Genomic DNA, 12,394 nt, shown 5'->3' with positions numbered 1-12,394 from the left:
GAAAGTGCCAGTCAGTAGTGGTCATTTCGTCTGCATCTACCCAAAGATTATTATTTAATTACTAATCCCAAAAACGAAAATTTTGCTAGAGAGAGAGAGAGAGAGAGAGAGAGAGAGAGAGAGAAGCAGTTAAAAGTCACTATAATGGGATACTTGACCAGTCACTGGTTTTAAGAGGGCTTTTCACATAGCTCATGATAATAAATAAAACTGTAAAATGTCACTAGTTCATATCTAACTTATCTAGTGCATTTGTTTACTTAAGTCACAACATTACTGGAGAAACTGTAATTGTATGGAGTTTATAGTCAGTTTCATACATCAAGTGGTGTAATGCCTACGTCCCAATTGATCACAGTTGACAAACTGTGCAATAATTTTACTCTATGGCAAAAGAATGGAAGCTGTCAGAAAATATACATACTGTTTATTTTATAAAAAATATGTCTTATTATGAAGAAAGAAAAAATTGACTACTCGAGTTTGATCATATGTGCAGACAGTAGGAGTGTGTTTCTCTCTCTAGGGAATGCGAAGATGATTGACTCACTCCATCATTTAGTGTATTACACCAAAAAGAGTTATCTACTTATATAGTTTGTTATCTTTCAGATTCCAGAAGTGATGCTAAGATAGATGATGATGGTATACGACCCTACTATGACAAACTGATCAACCGAGAAGACAGTGAGACAGATTCTGAAGAAGATGAAGATATTGTTCTTGTTCGACCACAACAGTAGTGACTAAAATTATGATCTATCCAGTCTTTCACTATTTTTTAACTGTTCCATTAGGCTGTGTTTACTCCAGGACATCCTTGAGAAGATGATGAACAATTAAGTTCCCCCACTCCCTTCCTGATATGATTAGTAAAATAATTAATTCTTGTCCCTATAAAATATTTGTTAGTGGACTTGAAAACTAACACAATAGGTCATGTACTATGTTATGTTGTCCTTTAGAGATTATTGTGCAGTGACACTTGTCATTCTTCCAAAATGGACAAAATTATGATTATTTTGCTAATTATTTTCATAAGATGATTGGATCATCACTGTTAAATGATTTCAAGTGGCATTGCAGTAGTCATTCCTAAAATATCGCCATATTACAGTATCAGTGACAATATATGTTAAACCTATGTACTGTCATTGGTAGATTCATTAGTAGTTCCATTCTATGCTCACTAAACTTTTAATTTCCCAAGAAGTTATTTTGTCTAATTTTATCCATACCCTTGCTTGACAGTTACTCCAAAGTAAGGGGGGAAGTAAAAAGACTACATAAAAGGTGTTTTCTTGTAAGGAAATCACAGTTTAATTAGTGGTAATGTAATAAGTTAATGTTAGTATGTTGGTTAAAGCTTCAGAGGATCTGTGTAAAGCATTTTTATGTATTTTATTTATCTGTAAATAAACAGTCCCGCCACCACCCCCATTGCCCCCAACTCGATCACCACCACTGCAAAGAGTTTAGTTTCTTGATTTACTCATTTTTTATATATTTTATATGTGCTAATATTTCATTCATAACTCACAAAAATCCCAATCTTTGTATTAATCATTGTAGCTTTCCCTTGAGATATTTTTATGAAATAGTATGCTGACTTATTTTTCCCAGCTGTCTCCGAATACTTGCTTCCATATTATTAAGCAGATAAACTTACAACTAACCACATAAAATACTGTTATATCTGCAAACTAACACTGTTGCTGACAATAATAGTTTGTGTGTGACTGGAGATCAAACAGTATTTTGTGTGAATAGAGAAAACCAACTTTGCCTTTGTTATGAGCAGAACTATTCCAAAACACATTCCAAGAATTAATCCTGAAATTGATGGACATTATATTTGATGGCAGCTGCTATTAGGAATTGCTATTGGCAAGACTATCTGGAGGGTAATGGCTATCTTTGAGCATAATACACCAATTGTAATATTAAGTTTGAAACCTGTAAGCACATAGAAATAATTAAGTACTATGTTTTAATTACTAATGAAAAAACCAATTTTGAACTTTTGAATTTACTTGTCAACAAACCAGTTGATTAGAAGTACAAGAAACTGTAAAGAAGTTTTTAATTTTAAGATTTGCAGTTCCTAAACATGTGGGAGAAGAACCAAAAAGCTGTTAATGAAAATATTTTATAATATGCACTTTGTAAAAAACACTTGTAAAGTTTTATGTTTTCTGTAATCAGCTGTTACTCCAAAATGGAAATATTTTTATAGTCATATGTATTCCGTGTTTTGCTATCGACTTCTTACACATAAATGAAACTGCAGTGAGGCAATTCTGTAAGAGATAACAATGAAGTATTCATGTAAATAATGTATTTTCTGTTGTATGATGTTTAATAGCCATGTGAGATAATTTTTTGCCGACTAAAAGAATGACATTTTTGAAAGTTTGACATTTTACCATACATGGTAAATGCAGAACATTTTAACCAAGAATTCTTTTAAATTTAAGCACTTTAAGGGACCATTAAATAGCAATAATTATTTTGATTACTTTATTTTTAGATGTATTTTTATGAGAATATTGTCATTACTTTTGGGACCATTTTGCACACTGTAAACAAATTGGAGAGCTGTTTATAGTATCATAAGGCCGCCAGTTTAGATAGCAGTCATTGGATACTATGTATGTAATACTGCAATTGTTTGTACCAAGAATTCAATAAAATTAATTTTGTGATAAATTTCTCCAAAATATGTCAATACTTTTTGACAGGTTAATAATGACCAACAACAAATACCTCATTTCCTGTTTGTCAGAAATCCTAGTTTTTTAGTTTAACCAATTCAAGTTGCAACCTGGCGGAAATTTAATGACAACAAATTGTTAGACCCATTGCATGGTGCAATGAAATCGGAATTGATAACTGAAAGCGAAAGCCTTAGAGTAAATGGTGCAAGATATGTAATGTATCCACAAAATATTTTCTATTCATTTTTAAAATAAAACCCGTTTACCACATGGAAAGAATTTTTTTGAAATTAGGCTGATTTCAATATATTCTTTGGACTTTGTAAAATTTTCAGCCTGCTTATTAATCTTCTTATGTGGCCAAATTGTTTTGCACTAATTCTGATGTGGCCACAAGTTTCTTCTGTCAGCACCACCTCAGTAGAACTCCCATCTTTGAGCTTTTAGAATGTCATCATCATCATCATCATCATTATTATTTGGAGCAAATTCTTTTGCTCTCAACTTTACCTTCTCTTCCCCATGTTATTCATATTTTGAGAGAAAAATGGGCAGGGGATCTTTCATCGGTGCTCACCAATTGTTAATGTTATTTTTATTAAGCTTTTCACATTTCTTAGTAAATTATTCTGTTCTTGAGGTTCTCTGGTGTTATATTTATTTTTTGTTCAGACTATTAATTTTCATTGTTGGTATCTAGATGAGTGACTCAGCTCAGCACAAGCCCTGAGCACAGCCACGTGAAATAGTGGCAAAAAAAATCAGACAACTTTATATATTGACAATGCAGTTAACAGCTCAGAAGAATTTTATTGACTGTATGAAGGATATTTAAGGGATTCCCTATGAAATTTCTGCAGCATGCTCTAAACAACCTTGGAAAAATATGGGCGGCAATTGTACTGCAACAGAATTATGCCATTTGGACTATACAACAGAAGTTTCACTGGGAAGCCCATACACATCCTCTACACAGTCCCTGTGTCTCCCCACACGATTTCCATGTTTTTGGAGCCCTGGAGAAAGATATTTGTGACCATTGATTTGCTTTGGATAAAGAGGTGCACACCTGGGTACAATCATGGTTCTGCAGGCAACTGCAATTATTTTTCCATGGAGGCTCTGATCATCTTGACTTATAGTGGGATAAATGTATTAAAAGTTATGGCAATTACTTTTGGAATAATAAACAGTTTACTTGCTTTTCTCATTCTCTCATTTTTATTTGACTGCCCCTCATAGAAAAATGCTCGAGCATATCAAAATGCGTAACAAGCTTGCTGTGAAGCTAAAAACTATTATTATAGAATAACATGAAAATGAACACCATTTTAATCCCTTGAAATCATTTTGTTACTAGGCATCAGCAGAATGGCCCATGAAAGTGAATGACACATTTTGCACCCTATTTCCTCTGTTGTGTCACATGGAAGTGCAAAGGCAACCTTTTACTATAGTGCAAAACATGCTGCAAACTCACAAGGGCCATCATCATCTTCCGAGCAGGCAAAGTGAATGTGTCAGCTCTGGTATCGCTTCAGGAATGTAAGAAGAAAATTTATATCCTACTCTAGGATAAGACCTACTGAGTAATAGTAGATGGCCCAAATGACAAAATGAAGAGTAAGACCATAGAAATCCAAAATGCTTTCAGGAAAATGGTGTACATAAACTTTGCCCATAAGCATCCACACCTCAAACATTTTACAGACTATCAACAGTCCACAAAAAGAAATGATGTTTCAACCCACTGTACATTGAGAAACTATCTATAGAGCTAGTAAAATACCTAATAGCCTCACATGGTCCCTTTATTGGCAAGTGTTTGTACCAAACACACAACATTTTGGTTGGCAGATTCAGACTTGCAACTACATCATGAAAACCTGATGATGATCTTTGATGTGCCATTGTCTTAATATGATACCTCTTATATGCTGGCACCTAATCAGAGAAAAGTTGGAGACTTCACTCTGGGAACACTAATTCATGCTCACATCAGCCCTCTCCTCATTTGGTGTACATTACAATGAACAAACTAATGGAGTGGTGATGGGTTGTACGCTGTCACCAATTATAGTCAACACATACATGAAGATGAAAACCTTGAGTCATCAGTACCTGAGCTCTTTTTCTTTGTTCGCTATGTAGATGATACATTTGTAACATGAACACTAGCTACAAGATTGTGCTGCACTGTGGCAAAATTCCGTCGCACAATGGAGGCAGGGGAGGGGGAAGCAAAAAAATGAGCCTAGTTTTTCTTGACATGCTGGTGTATCTCTCTCTCTCTCTCTCTCTCTCTCTCTCTCTCTCTCTCTCTCCATTTGTTTGTTTTGGGCACATAATATCATAAGTATCAGTGCTCTAAAAAATATTTTATGAGAAGGAAATTCCCATTAAATTGGAACACTGTAACTTCTGTACATAAGGAAATGTTACAAAGTAGGTTTCTTGTTCAGCAGTTGCATTTGAACGTTTTTGTTTTGTCAGAAGATTGCTTTTGCGTTCAATAAGGAGAGACATGCCTGCACACATTGCAATTCGATGGTGGCAGTACCATGACCAACCCAGGCTACAGTTTATCATGTTATAATACTGCTACTTGCATTGGTTTTGATCCCATGGCTGTCATTTAAATGAAACATCTGTGTTTTCCAGAGAGCCATGCCTGCTGACAGTGGCTGACCTCATGACAACACTCGACACAGGAGTGACACTACATAATCATTTCAGATGAGTCCCATTTCTGCATACAGCATCACAGCGGCTCAAAGTAGAGCAATCAGTTACACTGTAGGAATGCTACATTCATTTGGTAGAATATAGTATTCAAAGAAATTATTATGGACATAAGAAAACATAACTTTTATCCTTCTTTGGAGCCATTTGCCTAGATCAGGTTGAGGGATATGTATTCTTGAAAGACCAACCTTTTTCTAATTGATTAAGTAGATTAATTGGAGCAGTAGGGTTAAGGGGACCAAACTATGAGGTCATCAGCCCCTCTGTGTTACATGTGTTAAGGCAGAAAATGTTCTCAGAGAAGAATGAAACAGCACACAAATCATGATAAACCCAATTGTAACCAAGAATCAATAAAACTGAGAGAAAGAAGCAAGTAGAGGTGAGAGGGGGGAGGGGGAAAGGTGGTGTAAAGTGGGTGAGTTTTGAGATCAGCCACTTTGGCATTGTCCACTAGACCCGGAGATAGTGTATTGACAAGTTTAAGGTTTCACTTTCAGGAGGTCAAATCAGGACAGTCCAGTAGGATGTGGACCACCATCAGATAGGCACCACACTGATAGTGGGGTAGATTCTCACATCATAGGATATGGTCACAGGTCAGCCAAGAATGGCCACTGCAAATCCAACAGAGAACAGTAGATTCCCTGCAAGAAGCATGAACAGAAGACTGTCACACAGTCATGGTTCCCTTTATTGTTTTCAGTTTGTTTGGAGAAATGAGGATGCACCAACCCATGTACCAAACCTCCAACAATTGATGATGTAGAGTCGACTTAAGATCTGGTTCTGATACCCGCATCACTGAAACCTTCATCCTGATAGCCAAGTTGGCCATCTGGCCACTCCCTGGGATCCTAATATGACCTGCGGACCAGACAAAGATGACTGACTGCCCAGTTTGGTGGAGGTCAGAAAGGGGATCCTAGGGAGTTGATGGTAGCACTGGGCAGTAGCCTGAAGAGTATTGAGGGAGTCACAGCCAATTAAATATGTCTTGCTGGTGTAAGAATGAACAGATGGAGGCCTCAATTGATGGCCACTATTCTGCAGTGAATACATAGCACCCGTTCGGCAGGTAGCATATTACACTGCACCTTGCATGTAAGTAGGCAAAACTGGTTTGTCAGTCATCCATAAAATGTTCGCTGTATATCACTTCCAAACCCAGAAAAGCATCAAAGACAGATGGGAAGAGGCAGTGAAAATCAGTGGTGTATACAGAGTCTTTCAGTCCAAAGGACAGGTGGAGGCAGATCAGAGGATGGCGTGTATGCCATTTGGGGAGGGTTACATGATTGTCCCCTGATAAGAGGTGACTGTGGGGGAATTGGAGGTCAGAACAAAGACTATGTGTGCTCTGTATGGGAACTTGATCATGACTCCAGTCCTGGGCCTTTGTTGTGGAAGGTGGATCGCCCTACCACAGGAAAGGATATGATAATTCGGGTGCTGAGTGGAGCATTGAATGTGTATCGCCTAGTTGAGGAGCACATAATTGAGCACATGATCTCCATGAATAGGCTGTTCACAGGACTGCTCCAAAAGGTACCTGTTGCTAGTTGGCTTCCACAGTGGTGTATTGAATCCAGCATCCGCAATGCTGAAGGTGATACTGAGCCATATGAAAGATTCTTGTAATCGAGACAGGAGAGGATCAGAGTTTTGTAAAGCTGCAAAACTGTAGAGCAGGTTTCATCCTGGTGGTTGTTACTGAGTCAGCAAAAAATGTTAAGGTGTGACCAGTACATCTGCTTACATTGCTGTAGATCGGGAAGCCACATCAGCTGAGCATTGAAGACCAGTCCCAAAAAGCAATAAGATTCCATCTTATTCAGTAAGCAGTTATTGAAGTAGAAGTCTGGTTGTGACGAACAATATGATGATGACAGAAGTACATGACACTAATCTTTGAAGGGGGGGGGGGGGGGGGGGGAACCAGAAGTCATGGGTGAGAGCCCAGGAGAGCCAAAGTAGTGCAGCAACACCCACTGTTGAGGATCAATAGCAAATGCAAAAACCAACATTCAGAGAGGGTGATACTGTAGCCACTAGAAAGTGGAGTATATTCAATACAGATCACTGCAGGACCCCATTCGCTTGCATAATTGTGGGAGTTATGGTGGGAATCACCAACTTGAAGCAGGAAAGTATGGTGTGACAAGACAAAAATTGGGAATGGCGCCAGAGACTCCACTTGTGTAGGGCAATGAGGATGTGGCATTGCCATGTAGTATCATAAGCCTTTTGCAAGTCCAAGAAGATAGTGATAAGGTGTTGACGCTGGCAAATTCTGACTACATGGCAGACTCCAGGCAGGCCAAATTGTAAACAGTAGGACAGTTCTGGTAAAAACCACTCTGGGATGGAGCCAAAAGGCCCTGAGACAGAAAGTATAAACACAGCGCTGGCTCACCATACATTTGAGCTACTTGAAGAGAACATCAGCGAGTTTAATAGAGCGATAGCTATTCCTCTCAAGGGGTTATTTATCTAGTTTCAGTACTAGGATGGTCACGCTTTCTCGTCATTGAGATGGGAACTCACCCTCACCCTTGACACAGTTGCAAATGACAAGAATGTGATGTTGGCAAACCACTGGTACATGTTTGAGCATTTGACTGTGGATGTGGTCTGCTCTGGAGCCGTGTAAAGGCAAAGGGCTAGGACAGTAAGGAATTCCTGTTTACTGAGTGGAGTGACATATGGCTCCAGGTGGCATTTAGTGAAAGTTAAGTGAACTTACTCCACCTGCTGTTCGAGGACATGAAATGCAGGCTGATGGTTCTCAGAGGTAGAGACTTGAGCATAATGCAGAGCATAATGTTCAGTGACAGCATCTGGATTAGTGTAGGCAACAGCGTTCAGGGAGACTCAGATACACCTGTGGATGACTGCTGTCCATAGAGGCATTGAACTTTTGCCCATACCTGTGGAGGAGAGGTATGTGATCCAATGGTAGTGACATATTGTTCCTAGAAACCTTGTTTCTGTCATTTTATTAGGTGGCAGACTTGGACACAGAACAATTTAAAGGCAATGAGGTGCTCCATTGGTGGATGTTATTTATGGGATTTGAAGGCCAGTCTGCAATCTCTAATGATCACTGCAATTTCTGAAGTCCACCTAGGTACTGTCTTCTGACGGGGGCAGATCCTGAGGAATAGGGTACCACTAAGTGTGCTGCCAATAGAATGGCTGCAGTAGTGCTCTGACAGCCGCATCAATATTTCCACATGGCAGGGTGTTTGGGGGAGGCAGAGGGGGGCAGAGATGAAGGCATCCCAGTCAGCTTTGTTGAGAGCCTGTGGTAATAATTCCACCCCACAACAGGTTGTCGCCATTAAAATCACTCAAAATGAGGAAGGGTTGGGGGAGCTGAGAAATCAAAGTAGACAGTGTGGATGGAGATGCTTCACCATCAGGAGGAAAATACACATTACAGACAGTAAAATCCAGAAATGTCCTCACATGAACAACCACAGCCTCCTGTAGGTGGCATATATCTGCCATGTATACAGTTTAGAATGTATGTGCAAATTCTGCCCAATGCTCTGTTATAGTTAACTCAATTCTTAAAATAGCTTCAGTAGCTGAGGTGGGCAGGGGTTTGCATTTCTGTGAACCAAGTTTCCTGGAAAGAAATGCAGAAAGTGGGGTAAACATGTAAGAGACGCCGTAGATGTGCCAAATGGTGGAAAAAACCATTACAGTTCAACTGGAGGATTGTGCCATCAGTATCCTATGGGAGTGTGAAGGAACAAAGAGGCAGGTCATGCCCCAGGATCCCTGCCACCACCATTTGCAAAGATACAGCATCAACAGACATTGTTTCTGAATCAAGTCATGTGGGGGAATCAGGTGCCTCAAGTAGTCAGTGGCATTGAGACCGCTGGAACCTCCTTTGCCTTGGAGGTCTTCTTTCTGTCTCTCTTCTTGTGGGTTGGTTTGATGACTGTGAGGGCTTGTTTGCCTCAATTTTAGGGTCAGAGGAAGAACACGAATGGCTATGAAACGAAATGAGCATTTGGTGTTATTGGCTGGGAGGCCCCTTATGGGGCAGGTCCGGCCGCTTTGGTGCAGGTCTTATTATATTCGACCCCACATTGGGCAACCTGCATGCCAGATGGGGATGAAATGATGATGAAGGCAATACAACACCCAGTCCCTGAGCGGAGAAAATCCCCAGCCCAGCCAGGAATCAAACCCAGGCACATAGGACGACAATCCGTCACGCTGAGCACTCAGCTATTGGGGTGGACACAAAGGGCTATGGGCAGCAACCTATGACTCCTTCAGCCATTGACTTGTATCCAGTTGCAGATCAACAGTATCCTCGGAAGGAAGCATCACGAGGGATATTTTCCTTGGGAGAGCCGCCAGAGGAGGGTGTTGCTTCTCTTGCTGGGGGTTGAGGATCTATGTCCCTGGTTTATGGGGCATCACCAATCCCAAAGCGAGTGTGGGGGAAACTGTAGGAGGAGGCCCCCAACCACCAGGGAGCAGGATTTGTTGAATGACTCCAAGGACCTGCCATAGAAGGCACGAAGAGCAAGAGAGGATGACATCGTCATAGCTGTAGTAAATATCACGATACATACAGGATGCAAACTATCATATTGCTTTTTGGCCCCCTGACACTTGAGTTGGTCAGGAGTTTTGTATTTTTGGCTTTTGTTTTTTCTTTGGAAGAAATTTGCATTTTGATGAACCAGAGAAATGGTGCTCTTTGAAGTTGATATAGATAGGAGGAGGGACACAAGGAGCATTCATGTGCAAATGACATGCACAACCCATACAGACAGGGCTGGTGTCAAAAAGTGAAGAAACGTGTCCAAATCTCATGCATTTTAAGCACTGCATGGGACAGGGAACATATAGTTTCACTTCACATCGATACACCATCACTTTGATCTTTACAGGCAACAAGTCACCTTCAAAGGCCAAAACAGCTGTTGGCTCCAAAATGACACATAATTCATTATCGGTCTGTAAAAACAAGATCATGGTGAAAGAGATACTCTGTACCATATAAAGACTGTTATGGGGGCAATAGTTACCAAAATGTTACCAGGCTTGTCAGAGGCTAACAGCAGGTATGACTGAGCAGGGGATGTCCATTTAATCAGAACTGAACAACTTTTCATTTCTGCAACTGCTGCTACTTTCCCAAACCTGTTCTCTGTGTGTTCAACAAAGAATAATGGCTTTTGGCCAAAAATGAATCCCCATCAATCTGAAAGCAAACTAAGTATTGTGAAGATATTTCTTCCCTTGTCTCTCAGCCCCTCCTTCCTCTTATGGCATAGCCAGGGAAGGACACATTCTGCGGTCACATCTCTTTGCACTGTAGTAATCCATGTGGCCACCTGCAGGATAAAGTTTGAACCATTTCATTTGTGGGTCATCCACCTTGGTGCCATCCACTCCGAAGGGGGGCTCTCCCCATGAGCACCACCCAGCAACAGCAGCCACTACCTGGTGGGGTAACTATTGTATGCAGTCCCCTATCCTAGTCATGATGGGCACATATTCCTTGGCATATATGGGAAGTTTCTAGAGCTGACACCAACATCATGATTCCTGTGTGGTCAGGGGGCTGCCACTGTGCAGGTACTTGATGACGTAATAACTAACTGATTTAAGCAGCATTAAGATGGTAGGCAACAAGTGTTATCTGTGCTATTGTAGGACTCATCATCTATATTTAAATGTGTTGGGTAGATCTTTGGGACCATAAGGGAACCTACTTGCATTTAGGGTATCCAGATAAGACGGGTACCCATTTTTACACGTACCATCATATTCATAACATCTCGTACCAGTTTGGCATGAATTGGGCTACAAATCTGCTTGTTCCAATGACTAGTGTGGCAACACTCTGATCAGAAACATATGGCTGAGAAGGTGATGGGATAGTGGTTGGTGTCACATAGGTCATTGTGAGTGTGGCACTGTGTTGCTAGTGCTAGCCTCGAACTGTAAAGGGTGACATCAATAGAAGAGAGAGTACCATGTGGAATACTAAAGTGCATTGGTGCCCCATTACTGAATAGACAAATGTGTAATTCATTAATGGATCTTTCCTACAAACTGCTTCTACTGTCCTATTCCCCCTATTTGCACTGAAAAAAAATGTGTGTGTTAAAAATTTCCCCAAAAAATGAAAGGGTGTCATAATTACTGTATTAACTTTTAAGGATCCTGATGTACATTTCTAAGTGGAAAATATGTGTGACAAATTGTTAATATGATAAAAAAGTGGACTAATTGTTACTGCTTCTATACCAGTGTTCAACAATACCTTTTAACTAAAAACTGAGTGTGGGGACATTGCACAAACATTACCCTACTGCCTCTCTAAATTTGTGCAACTTTTACTAAACATCTAGCATTATCAAATTGTGTCAGGATGTTCATATGTCGGCTGTGACTTCTGCAGACAGAAAAGGACAAGTTGAAGTTAGTTGCTTTACTTCATACAGACAACAATGATATCCCTTATGTTGTGGGTTGGCAGAAGAGCCAACACCGTGATTTTAGAGGAAGCCGAAAGGCACGCGTTTTAGCTCACGCAGGCTGGTGTGAGGTCTGGAACAGGACAAGGAAATTAGAATTTAGAAAACATGGACGTAGCTGGTGGAATACTTAACTTTAATCCATAAATGATGAGCGTTGCTCTTGACTGTACATTATTCACAATATCAATAGTAACTGAACATGGCACCTTGCTAGGTCGTAGCAAATGACATAGCTGAAGGCTATGCTAACTATCGTCTCGGCAAATGAGAGCGTATTTTGTCAGTGAACCATTGCTAACAAAGTTGGTTGTACCACTGGGCAAGTGCTAGGAAGTCTCTCTGGACCTGCCATGTGGCGGTGCTCGGTCTGCAATCACTGATAGTGGCGACACGCGGGTCCGACGTATACTA

General features: G+C 40.3%; 1 protein-coding gene across 1 annotated transcript in view; it reads left to right on the top strand.

Moving 5' to 3' along the window:
- Positions 1-2,709, top strand: part of LOC126100158 (carboxypeptidase D-like) — a 250,461-nt gene extending 247,752 nt beyond the window's left edge. Inside the window, exon 27 of the mRNA XM_049910700.1 lies at positions 613-2,709. Within this exon, the coding sequence (XP_049766657.1) occupies positions 613-743 (131 nt within the window). The 3' untranslated portion in view covers positions 744-2,709. The remainder of the gene's footprint in view (positions 1-612) is intronic.
- Positions 2,710-12,394: the final 9,685 nt, after the last annotated feature.

The sequence above is a fragment of the Schistocerca cancellata genome, chromosome 9 (assembly GCF_023864275.1).
Source record: "Schistocerca cancellata isolate TAMUIC-IGC-003103 chromosome 9, iqSchCanc2.1, whole genome shotgun sequence".
Lineage (NCBI taxonomy): Eukaryota > Metazoa > Arthropoda > Insecta > Orthoptera > Acrididae > Schistocerca > Schistocerca cancellata.
This window is presented reverse-complemented; position numbering and strand designations above follow the sequence as displayed.